Source organism: Octopus bimaculoides, chromosome 28, assembly GCF_001194135.2.
Source record: "Octopus bimaculoides isolate UCB-OBI-ISO-001 chromosome 28, ASM119413v2, whole genome shotgun sequence".
Lineage (NCBI taxonomy): Eukaryota > Metazoa > Mollusca > Cephalopoda > Octopoda > Octopodidae > Octopus > Octopus bimaculoides.
Genome location: NC_069008.1, coordinates 14,719,425 through 14,732,040, shown reverse-complemented (window position 1 = coordinate 14,732,040; position 12,616 = coordinate 14,719,425). Strand labels below are relative to the sequence as shown.

General features: G+C 39.0%; 1 protein-coding gene across 3 annotated transcripts in view; it reads right to left on the bottom strand.

Moving 5' to 3' along the window:
- LOC106878991 (histone deacetylase 2) overlaps positions 1–3,712 on the bottom strand; it is a 219,318-nt gene extending 215,606 nt beyond the window's left edge. Inside the window, exon 1 of one of the 3 annotated variants that reach the window (XM_052977794.1) lies at positions 3,598–3,712. Coding sequence is in view for 2 of the 3 variants with exons in the window: in XM_052977793.1 (XP_052833753.1) it covers positions 1,376–1,424 (49 nt within the window). In the remaining variant the exon portion in view is untranslated. Of the gene's footprint in view, positions 1–1,375; positions 1,816–3,597 lie in introns of those variants that run through there. The other 2 variants (XM_052977793.1, XM_014928370.2) reach the window with 2 other exon arrangements.
- Between the last annotated feature and the right edge of the window lie 8,904 nt (positions 3,713–12,616).

Below are 12,616 nucleotides of genomic sequence, written 5' to 3'. Positions count from 1 at the left end.
CCTCATACCTAACAGCTTCTTTTCTTTGAGACGCGTACGGTTGAAAAGAAACATGGCTGGTTTTTCAAAACTCAGCCATCCGTGACTATCACGTTGCGTTTTGTGTGTGTGTGTGTGTGTGTGTGTGTGTGTAGTTAAGAACCCTCACTTTGATACTACATGGTTTCAGGTTCAATCCCACTGCATGGTACCTCGGGCAAGTGTTTTCTACGAAAGCCCCAGGCTGGCCAAAACCTTGAGTGGATCTTATTAGACGGAAACTGAGTAGAAGGCCTTCGTACATGTGTGTGTGTGTGGATATAAGTGTGTGTGTGTGTGTGTGCATTCTTTTACTCGTTTCAGGCATTTGACTGCGTCCATGCTAGAGCACTGCTTTTAAAGGGTGTTAGTCGAAGAAATCGTTCCCCAGGACATTCTTCGTAAGCCTAGTACTTATTCTATCGGTCTCTTTTGCCAAACCGCTAAGTTACGGCGACATAAACACATCGGTCGTCAAGCGATGGCGGGGGAGGGGGGACAAACACAAATATATACATATACGACGGGCTTCTAATTTCCGTATACCAAATCCACTAACAAGGCTATGGTAGAAGACACTTGCCACGTAGTGGGACTGAACCTGGAACCATGTGTTTGGGAAGCAAGCTTCTTACCACACAGCTACGACAGCGCCTGTGTGTGTGTGTCCACTGCCATCGCTTCACAATCGATGTTGGTTTGTTTACGTCCCCGTCACTGAGCAGGTCGACAAAAATGACTGTGATCGATTTACTTGACTAAAACTTTTCAAGCCGTTGCTACATCGTGGCTACAGTCCAATGTCTGAAAAAGTAGTGCCCAGAATAGATTTTCCAATGTATAACTTTTCTAGACGAATATACATCTGACTGCTATTTCTAGCATTTCGAGTGACCACGTACAAGCTCATAGGTCAATACTGATTCAGCAAACGTGACAGACGTTCCATCCACGACTATCCGTTTATATATAGGACTTCATTGTTCGATATATCCTTCTTTTTAAGACGGTATAGCGCGTAATTGGGGGAGATTTGGCTGCTATGTCTAACAGTTCTCGTAAACTACATTGTAATTACAAAGCAGAACTAGGATGGAGTTCGAAGTAGGGAACTAAAGATATGAACATACATTTTCACGAGTGTATATATATATAAGTACACAATCACATGTGTAGATATATGTAAAGAGGAAGATGTATAACCTATACGTATAAACATTCATACGTGCACATACACACACATACACAGAGATGGAGACACATACATATATACACGCGCGCTCACACACATATATATATATATATATATATATATACACACACACACGTGCACAAAGAGAATAAAAGTTGAACTTACCATCATAATAGTAACATATTCGTTTCTTACTGTGTCCCTGAGTGGTCATTTTTCTACTTCTTTTGTGTATATAGTAAATGATATATAATTATATATACACAGCAATCTATATAATATATATATAAATACGTATGTATATATAAGCCGCCCTGCCTCTCAATTTAAATATCAGTTGTGAGTGTAGAGATATATGTGTATGTATGAATGTGTGTTGGCTATATAAATACGTATGTATGTATATATATTGTGTATGTGTGTGTGTGTGTGTGTGTGTAAGTGTTGTCAACCGAATAACCTCCGGTCAGACCTTTCCAATTGAGTTAAAAGGGAGAGAGAGAAAGAAAAGCCACAGCTGAGATGGAGAATGTTAAAGGGTGAAATGAGAGAGGCCGGAAGTGGCTGCTACTACTGCTGCTGCCGTGGCTGTTATTGCTGCTGCTGATGATTAAGGCTGCTGCTGCTGATGACGATTGCTGCTTGTTGTGGTTGGTTAGTTGGACGGATGGATGGTTGGTCGGGTTGAGGAGACAACCTCTAGCGAGCGAGGAGAGGGAAGGGAGACAAAGAAAAAAGAGAGAGGGGGATGGAATATGAAAGGTAAAAGTAGAGGGGGAATGAGAAAAGGAAAGGTAGAGAATGAAAGAGAGAGGTAGGTTTATAAGAGAGAGTGATAGGAACAGGGAGAGTCAAAATAGAGAAAAGGGAAGAGATGGAAAACGAAAAAAGAGAGGAGGAGCAAAACATATAGAAAAGAGAGTATTGGAGAGAGGCGGGTATATAGAAAGACAGATGAATAGAGAGAGAAGAATGGAAAGCGAGATAAGGTTCTATAAGGAAAGAAAGCGGTGTGGGAGGATGGTATAAAAATATAGAGAGAGGAAGGTATTTGGAAGACAGAGAGAATGAAAATATAGAAAGAATTGAGAGCGAGGGAGGAAAAGTATATAGAGGAGAGGGGGTGGGATGAATAGAGTGGTGAAAGGGTGGTGAGAGTGAAATAGGGAGCAACTTCCAGAGAGGAGTGAGGAAGGGGAGTTGTTAAGAGCAGAGGAGAGGGAAGGAGAACAGAAAATTAGAAAGAGGGGGGAGAGGACGAGGAGGAGATATAAATGGGAAGAGGGGAAAGACTGGAAAAGGGAGGTGAGAGGTCAGACAAGAACTGGCTACTGCTGATTATGTCCAGATATGATCATTATGATGATGATGACGCTTTCTCGTTCTGTTAACCGTTCTATCGACTGGTGGCGACCTCTAGGGCTAGGTGTGAAAAGGGGAGACGCTGCCGCTGCTGCTGTGGTTGTTGTTGTATAACCCCAGGTCACTGTTGATCCTGTAGACCTACGAACAAAGGGTATTTCAGCCATATTAGGACTAATATACTCAACGCAACCTTCCTTGTTGTGGTTGTTTAACCCCTGGTCAGTCCTGATCCAGCAGACCTATGATCAAAAGGTGTTCCAGCTACTATCGTTCTGTCTTCCATCCAGGCTTAGTGTATCTTGGACTACATTACCAAACCTGTCCCTCCTTATTGATATTACTGTTTAGCTCTTGTTCAGTCTTGATCTATAACCACTCCATCTTTTATTCAGACATAATGTATCTAGGACTACATAATCTAATGTGTCCTTTGTTGTTTAGCCCTAGGTCAGTCTCTATCTGAGAGACCTCTGATTTAAAGAGCTTCCTACCATAACTATCTCATCTTTTATTCAGTAAAAGTATACTTAGGTCTACTACTGCTGGCATGAATAGGACAGTTTGACAAGATTCCAACAGGCGGTGGAGGGTCACATGTTTCTCTTATCTCTCATTTTTCCCCATGGTTTCTACATCTAACATGAGCCACTTTACAGAGTGTACTGGTACATTTTCCAAGCGACCAGCATGTAAGGGAGTCCCTTGCCATCAGCAAAACCAAAGAATGATAAAGCAGGATTTGAGAAAACTCTGCATTATCACTGCTTGAATCAATTACTAATCATTTAGAGTAGTTTTTCCAATGTGGAGCACATGCCCCACTAGTGAGGCCTGTGAAAACTGTTGTGGGGCAGAGGACCCAAAATCTATTTTTAGTGGAACAAGGAAGTGTAAAAAAATTTTTTTTCCTCTTAATCAATAATGTACTTTTTCTGTACTCAGTACTTATTAAAAGAGTTTACTGGTAGATTTTTTTGTATAAAATAACTGTGATAAAATATTAGAAATAAATTTTTACTTACATGCTTAGGTGCAGGAGTGACAGTGTGGTAAGTAGCTTGCTTACTAACCACGTGGTTCTGGGTTCAATTCCTCTGCATGGTACTTTGGGCAAGTGTCTTCTACTATAGCCTCGGGCAGACCAAAACCTTGTGAGTGGATTTGGTGGATGGAAAATGAAAGAAGCCCATCGTATATATATATATATATATATTGGTTTCAATGGTGTGACTTTATTTTGTAAAAATGACTTTGTAGGGCAAGTGTGAGAGGCTAAATCTGTTTAGTTTCAACATAAAACAGGTAAAATGATTGGGCTGGATATGACTAGTTTAAAAGCCAGAAGAGTAAATGATAAAACAAAGAAAAGCAATCTTGCAGAACCCTCTCACAGTTTCAACAATTCCACCACAATATTATGTTTTGGTACTTTTTTTATCAACCCTGATAGGATGAAAGACAAAGTTGACTTCGGCAGAATTTGAACTCATAATGTAGAAAGTTGGAACAAATGCTGCAAACCAATTCATTCCATGTTCTAACAATGCTACCAATTCAGCTCTTATGAAGTTCCTGTAAGATTTCTTTAATCTCAGGCAAAGAATTAGTTTTGTTCTCTACGGAGAGTCATTATGCCATATTATTAACACACACACACTAGTTCAGTTTTACTCGTTTATTGTTAGTCAATTGGTTAAAGCAGCAAGCTAGCAGAATCATTAGCATGTTGGACGGAATGCTAAGCAGTATTTTGCCTATTGCTACATTCTCGGTTCAAATTGCACCAGGGTCGACTTTGCCTTTCATCCTTTCAGGGTCAATAAAATAAATACCAGTTGTGACAGTGGGATCAATGTAATCGATTCATCCCCACCCCCAAAATTGCTGCCTTTCTGGCAAAATTTGAAATCATTAGCAGCCAATTGGTTAAATATCCAACTAACTAATTAATTTTTGGTTTAATTTAGTTAAACAGTAAGGTGTTTGTTTTGTTTTTGTTTGTTTCCTTATTTTTTTTTTTTATCAAAGCTCTTTCATTGCGATTTGCGTTTCAAAATTTGTTTCAACACATGAATCCACATCAAGAATCTTGCAATCCAGACACAAGAACAAAGAATCTGTTCATCTCTCCAGATCCTATTTACTCAGTTAAACTTGATTGCAAAGTGAACTTCTTAACCACAGCATCTCTGGTGCCTTTAAGCATATACACAAACATCATCATCACCGTCATCATTGTCGTCGTCATCATCCTCATCACCATCAACATCATCATCATCATCATCATTATCTAACATCCACTTTTCAATACTGGCATGGGTTAGATGGCTTGATGGGAGGTGGCAAGGCTGGGAGCTACACCTGGCTTCATTTGCCTGTTCTGGCATGGTTTCTACAGCTGGATGCCCTTCCTAATGCCAACCACTTTACAGAATGGTACTCGGTGCTTTTTATGTGGCACTATCACCAACAGGGTTCAAAATAGCCCCTCAACTGGGGAGGGGAGGAATCATTTTGAGCATGTGGTTTTGTGCCAGTTAAGAGATTAAAGTGATAGAGAGACAGAGATAAGTGTCTTGCTGCAAAATAGGATACATGGATACTCCAGTTGGAAAAAGAATGGAGAATGAGTTAGAGAATAAGATAAGGAGAGCAATGTTAAAGAGATGGTGGCAAAGATGTTCTGGGGCATATTCTCAAGGAACATTGAAGGATAGTGTGCAGTGCTGGATTAACCATTAAGCAAAATAAGCACGTGCTTAGGGCATCAAGGGAGGGAGGGGGCACCGCAGAAATGGTAAATGGTTTACAGCACAAAAATAATATTCAGGATGCATTTATCTCTATTAAGTATAGATTCAGATGTGTTACCTAAGATTAATTTTGAGGATCTAATCAAAGACTTTGCAATTCAAAAACGTAGGAGGAAACTTTTCAAATATAAATGAAGTGGTTGTACACAGAAATAAACATTATTTTCCCTCTTATTGTTTTGTTTCGTTTTGAAAAATAAGAATTTATTCTATGGTTTGTTATTGTTTATATTTTGAATTACATAATCTTTTATGGGTATACCAAAATCTAAGTGCTTAGGGTTTCGATGGGTTTTAATCCAGCCCTGGTGGTGAGGGAACATTATGCAAGTGGGTATGTGTGTGTGTTTATTGTCCACACCATTTGACAACTGGCGCTGGTTTGTTGATTAAAATCCATCAAGGCGGTGCCCCAGCATGGCTGCAGTTTAACTAACTAAAACAATGTAAAATAATGAAAGAATAACAAGGATGACATAATTCAACATCTGGAACAATGCCGCCGTTGTACACACACACACACACATTTCTGTCTGACTTTGTTGGTGAGAGAGAGAGAGAGAGAGAGATTCAGGAAGGAAGAGTGATTTCTTTCTGCTGCTTATTGTTACATTTGAACCTGGGAATAAATGGTACCAGCACCACCACCATTATCTCCATTACTGTTACTGCTACTATTACAATGACAGCCGCCATCCACCACCATCGTCACAACCCTCACTGCACATATTATTACTACTACTGCATTCACTGACGCCGTCATCATCACCACCGCTATAATCACTGTCATTACTACGACCACTAAAACTACTACCGTATCCCCCAACGCCATCACCACCACAAGAACAACAAGCATTACTAACGCCGCCATCATCACCACCATCATCATCTCAACAACAGCACCGCCGCCGCAACAGTAATAAAAACGCGACAACAAACAACAAAAGCCAGGCTTAGCAGCACCAGCAGCAACAACAGCAGCCAGCAGGAAATACATCTATGGAAGCACCTAATCCTGGTTTCTAACGTCCGCATTTGTTATTTCTGTATATTTTTCACATGGCTTCGCCTTGTCTTTTGTCTACGACCGGCTGCTTTTCCTATGGCGGCGGTTCTTTTTTTTTTTTTTTTCTCATTTCAAGACAAACACTTCCAATTTCTAAATGAAACGAGTATTTAACCTTCTCCAACGTGATTCAATGAAATATTTTTCATATCTACGCTATCCTTATCCATATTAAATATACAGACGACAATATTTATTTATAATTCTTCATGGCGTTGTAGTTGTTCAGCCCCAGGTCAACCGTGATCGCGCATATCTATAATGAAAAGCGTTCCAACAGTGACCGTCACGTTTTTTCTTTTACCTAAGTGCTTGAAAACCCAGGATTCTATTTTCTAACGAGTCCCTTTTTAAACCGGGTGTATTAAAATTTTAGCTATTATTTCTAGTAAGCTAAGAGGCCACACACACAGGCTACTTCGGCGTTTTTACTTGTGTGTGTGTGTATGGTATATATATATATATATATATATATATGTGTGTGTATATGTATATGTAAATATATATATATATATATATAAACACTAACGGAGAATCGAGTGAGCAACGCATCTCATTACATAATTATTCATCAACACTTTACCAGAAGTTTATTGGTGGAATATTATATAATATATGAAATAATTCATCGAATCAGTATTATTCCAACAATACTGGAAATTATAGACTCTTGAACACGCGCGCGGGTGTGTTATGTATGTGTGTACACGTATGTATTTGTGTTTGCATGTCTATGTATGTGTGTATATATGTATATATGAACGTAAATGTATATATATATGCATCAGTCTCTTTCTCTCGCTATGTATGTGTGTGTGTATACGAGGACATGCTGAAAAGTTCCTGGCTTTGAGTAAAAGAAAATACAGGGGGATCAGTTAATTATGATTTTATTTAACATATTCCCCACTCAGCGATCCTTCATGTTTTCTAAGATCTGTAAAAGAACTCGGAAGGTTGGGCCTCCAGCCAGGCCTTTCACGACTCTCGTAAAGCCGGGAACTTTTCATCAACCCCTCATGTGTGTGTGTGTGTGTGTGTTTGTGTGCATGTAAATATGTTGCTGTTTAGCCAAACGTCAATCCTTACCGCGCAGACTTATGGTCCAAGTGTGTTCCAGACGTGACCGTCCTGACATTTTATATAAAACATCCAAATCTTGTCTGTTTTCCTTTATTATAAAAACACGGGGTGATTTGAGGAAGATTTGGTTGCTATATCTAGCACAGAGAGCGACAGTCTGTATAAGAGAGGCAGCTATAATAGTTTCCACATTCGGAGCCTTGGTATAGTTGATGACCTTAGGTCATGGCTAGTCCTCGAGATTGAGGACGATGGTCTCTGTTCTTTTTTTTTTCCAGTTATTGATGGATTCTGAAGTGACAGATGAGTCCATTTCTTTCTTGACAGGTGGTTCAAGATGGAAGGTCCCTTTTTGGTTATTTTTGTCTATCTTTTCTGTGCCTCCTGTTTTCTCTTCTTGTTCGGCAGTCCTACTGGTCTCAAAAGTTGTTAGTCCTTCATTGGTAATAGGTCTCCAGTGTTCCCAATCCTAAGTATTTTCTCTGCTAGTTCTCTATATCAATATTTTTTCCTCCTATAGACAAAGCCTGAAATTTTGGGGGAGGGGGGCAGTCGATTAGATCGACCCAGTATGTAACTGGTACTTAATTTACCAACCCCGAAAGGATGAACGGCAAAGTCAACCTCGGCGGAATTTGAACTCAAAAGGAAGAAGAATTACTGCTAAGCATTTCGCCTGGTCATTGCCTTTTTGATCTGATATCAATATCGTATTTTCAATAGAATAAATACCAGTCGAATACTGAGATCGACATAATCAATGTAAACTCTTCCCCAAAGTTGCTGGCCTTGTGCCAATATTTGAAACTATTATAACATTTCTTGGAAAGGTAGTGAGCAGGCAGAATTGTTTGCTTGCTGTCTTCACATTTTGGGTTCAAATTATGCCAAGGTCAACTTTACCTTTCATCATTTTGGACCCATATCCCCAGCAACCTATAGGGGTTGGCAGCAGAACCAGGGGTTACTTGATCTGCATTAGGGACTAATGTTCATATCAATTTCACCCCCCCCCCCCAGTAGTACCATAAGGATTCTTAATACCTATATAATCTTAAAGGGCCGATTTAATCTCGGTGTCTGTGATAAACAAGTTGAGTGCTGGGGTCAATGTAATCAACTGACTCCTCGTCTTTCCCAAACTTACTGGTCTTGTGCCAAAATTAGAAACTGATATTAAAATTCTTGAAGGTGCCAAGCTGGCCGAATTAATATCATGTCAGGCAAAACGCTAAACAGCATTTTGTCTCGTCTTCACGTTCTGAGTTCAAATGCTGCAGAGGTCGACTTTGTCTTTCATACTCTTCTTGACTTGATAAAATAAATCCCTGTTGAGTACTGGAGTCAATGTAATGAACTTATTCCCTTCCCCTAAACTGCAGGCCTTGTGCCAAAATTAGAAACCTGTGTTACATTCCTTGATACAAGGTTCGATTCTCAGTAGCAGCTTGATGGCCACTTAAAATAAGGCAAGGAGCTGACTGAATCATTAGCACACCAGACGAAATGCTTAGTGGTATTCTGTCTGTCTTTACGTTCTGAGTTCAAATTCCACTGAAGTTGACTTTGCCTTTCATCTTTTTGGGATTGATAAAATAAATACCACTTGATCACTGGGATTGATGTAATCGACTTAACCCCAACCCCTAAAATTACTGGTCTTGTGCCAAAATTTGAAACTAATATCATGTTTTTGGAAGTTGGTTTTCACAACATCTTTGAATAATTTTTTTCCCCTCTTCTTCCTTTTCCTTCTTTTAGGTGGGAGAACCAAGCCACTTTGCTAGATGGTTGCTTTTGATCTGAACAACATGACCAGTCCATCTCAGATGTTTCTGGACGATGATAACTTCAATGGCTTCTTCTGACATGCTCATGCTTGACCTTTCTTCCCAGCTAATTTTGAGAATACTTCAAAGGCAGTATTGGTGGTACCTTTCAAAAGCTTTTATGTGTCTTCTGCATGTATTCCAGGTCTTGGATGCATATCAGAGTGTGGGGATGATCACTGCCTTGTATACCATCATTTCTGTGTCAGTTCGAATGTCTCAATCCTGGAACACTATCTTGTTCAAGATACTATGATATCTATGATGTGGGCGGAAATGCTTTCTTGAGGATCTGAAAAAGATTCTAGGGATTTTGGTTTTGACATTCAAAGAGAAGGGAGGCACATACTAAATCACCTCCACTTACCTCCAGAATGGATCATTCAGCTTAAGAGGTGGGGTAAGGTTTTTGAGTCGTCACCCAGAGGGCTATGGTCTGTGTATCGGGCCACACCCCAAGTGGAAGCAGGACAATCACCCCACAATAAACAGGCTCAGGGTTCCTGCAGAGACTGATGGACCTTGTTTTCACACCCACCTCCCTTGGAGGTTTGACAATCACAGTGGTGAGTCCATATCCCCAGCAACCTATTGGGGTTGGCAGCAGAACCAAGGGTTACTTGATCTGCATAAGGGACTAATGTTCATAACAATTTCACCCCCAGTACCACAGGGATTCTTAATATCTATTCAATCTTTAAGGGCCAGTTTAATCTTGGTGTCTGTGATAAACTTAATACTATCTTTATAACTTGCTCACCAAATATTCCACATTTTGAGAATATAATGTTCATTGACTGAAAGTTAAGAAATCCTAATCAAGATATGTGTTAAGTATTATAGCTGCCTGTAATACAGCAAAGTCTGTGGCTGGTTGCTCATGAGCAGATAGATTTTATGTTATTTGCATATAAACCTCATATCAGTGATTTGAATAGACTTCAATGTCGACTTGATTATACGGTGCTGATGAGCTGAAATAATAGCAAAATATCAATAACCACCTTTCTTGTTTACCTGCAGACCAATTTGTTTTGCCTGGTCTTGAGGTAGTGTTTTTTTAACATTCATCATTATAAAAGGACTTTCCCTGGATGAAATTTCACAGCTGATATGTGTTCAAACAGAGCACATACATTATATATGTGATACCAGTAATGACATTTTTAGATCTGCTTCTAATTCAAAAGTTAATTTTGTCTTACTCGTGCAGTACTTTTGCACATCAGCAGATGGATTTGTAATAAACAGCAATCAAATTTCAGAGCCAGGATTCGCAATCAAATCCACAGCTTCAAACAAGTCCTCAGCCAATTGTTCTTGCTTTTTGCACTAAGAGATTAATGAGAATAAGTTGAACTCTTAGATCTTTTCAAGTTATTCATGGGTCAAAGCTGATTAGAGAGGAAGAACCTTTTGTTTTGGGCTTGGCCTAGTTTAGTTAGAATGATATATGTACATAACAAAATATCTACCACTTTTCGGCAATTCGGCCTATCAAGAGTATGACTGTTTTCCTCACTTCAGGTATGTCCCATCATGAGTGGGACAATACAACTGTTACTGGTATAAATCTGATTTTATTTTTCTCTCTCTCTAGCAGTTACAGAGATTAAACTATCTACAGAACAGAGTGGAGATCTACAAATATCTTGTGTACACAAACAACTATAAGAAGTTATTTTCTATATTGTAATGACTAGATCTTTTCTGTCTGGCTGCCAACATCAATTCTGTTCAAATTGATTTCATAGTCAGTGTAATGATACACTTTTATAAGCTAATTAATGACATGGAAGTAATTTCACTATAAATCAATAAATAAAGAGTAATTAAAGTTTGAAAATTTTGGTAATTTTAGCCAATTGTAAGCCACAGATACATTCATGTCTGTTTCAATTGTAACAAGCGGAACATGAGAACTCTTTGCCTGTTGCCATAGTAACAGTCTTTGAAAAGTCTGTGAGGAAGCATATGTTGACAGCAGTCTTTGAAAAGTCTTTTATCGGCAAGGAAACATGTGTTGGTTATTTGTGTGATTATGGCAGCAAGCTCCAGTAACTTCGCTTCTATGATAGAAAAATTGAAAACAGAGGAGGATATTGTGTCATACTTTCAAGGGAAAGGTGTTAGACCCAAAAGAAAATTATGTAAAAAGAGGCATGTTATGTGTACGAAAAGATGTGATGGGAACATTTACTGGTGATGCTAGTGCCAAGAATTACCGGAGAACTTTCATCTAATTCTTCCAAATCTTTCTGTTAAAAATTGTTATGTGTTTATCGCATGTAACGTGTTGTTTATCACATTTGTATTAAGAAGGATCAGAGTAAAAGATAATTAGTTAGTGGTTAATTGATACGAGATAATTACAATACATGATATACTTAGATTAATTAGCTGAAATAATTATAAACATATTTGGAAAGAGGAATTGTTCACTGTTTTCCCCACATTTCAATGATACCTGTGACAGGTTTTATGTGTCCCTAACATAATTTAATATGTTCAGGAACTCCTCCAGTTACATCCAAACCATTGTGAATGGATAAAAAGAAATAAAGAAGATAATCTGACATCACCCAACAAAATAACTTGCAGAAAAATGGGATATCTTCTATGTGGTAGAATTAACTTCGTAGAAATAGTAACCAAATCTTCTTCAAGTAATGTATTACTGTCTGAACACAAGACAGTTAACAGTGCAATCCAACATGACATTACTGATTTGCAACGAGAGAGAGAGAGGTAGATAGAGGAGACACGTACACATAATTCCTACTGGATGCCCTTCCTAATGCCATCCAGCTGTAGAAACTTTATCAGATCAGATTGGGGCCTGGTGCAGCCTTCTGGCTCACCATTCCTCAGTCAAACCGTTCCAACCCATGCCAGCATGGAAAGCGGACGTTAAACGACGACGATGATGGTGAGGAAGCGTGTTGAAAAGTTTGTTTCCCAACATTATTGTGAGCCCAGTCCCACTGCACTGTGACTTGCACAACTGTCTTCTGTAAGCCTGGATCAATCAGTGTCTTGAGAGTGAATTTAATAAATGGAGATTATACATACATACATACTTGCACACATACATACATAGAGAAACTATGCACAGCTGTGGAAATTAGCTGCCCAGCAAATGTTAACATAAGAGAACACCTATGCTGAACTATTGAGAAATCTGCAGTTACTCTATCCAGATTACAAGTTCAGGTTTATACCTATAATCATTGGGGCCCCAGGATATGTA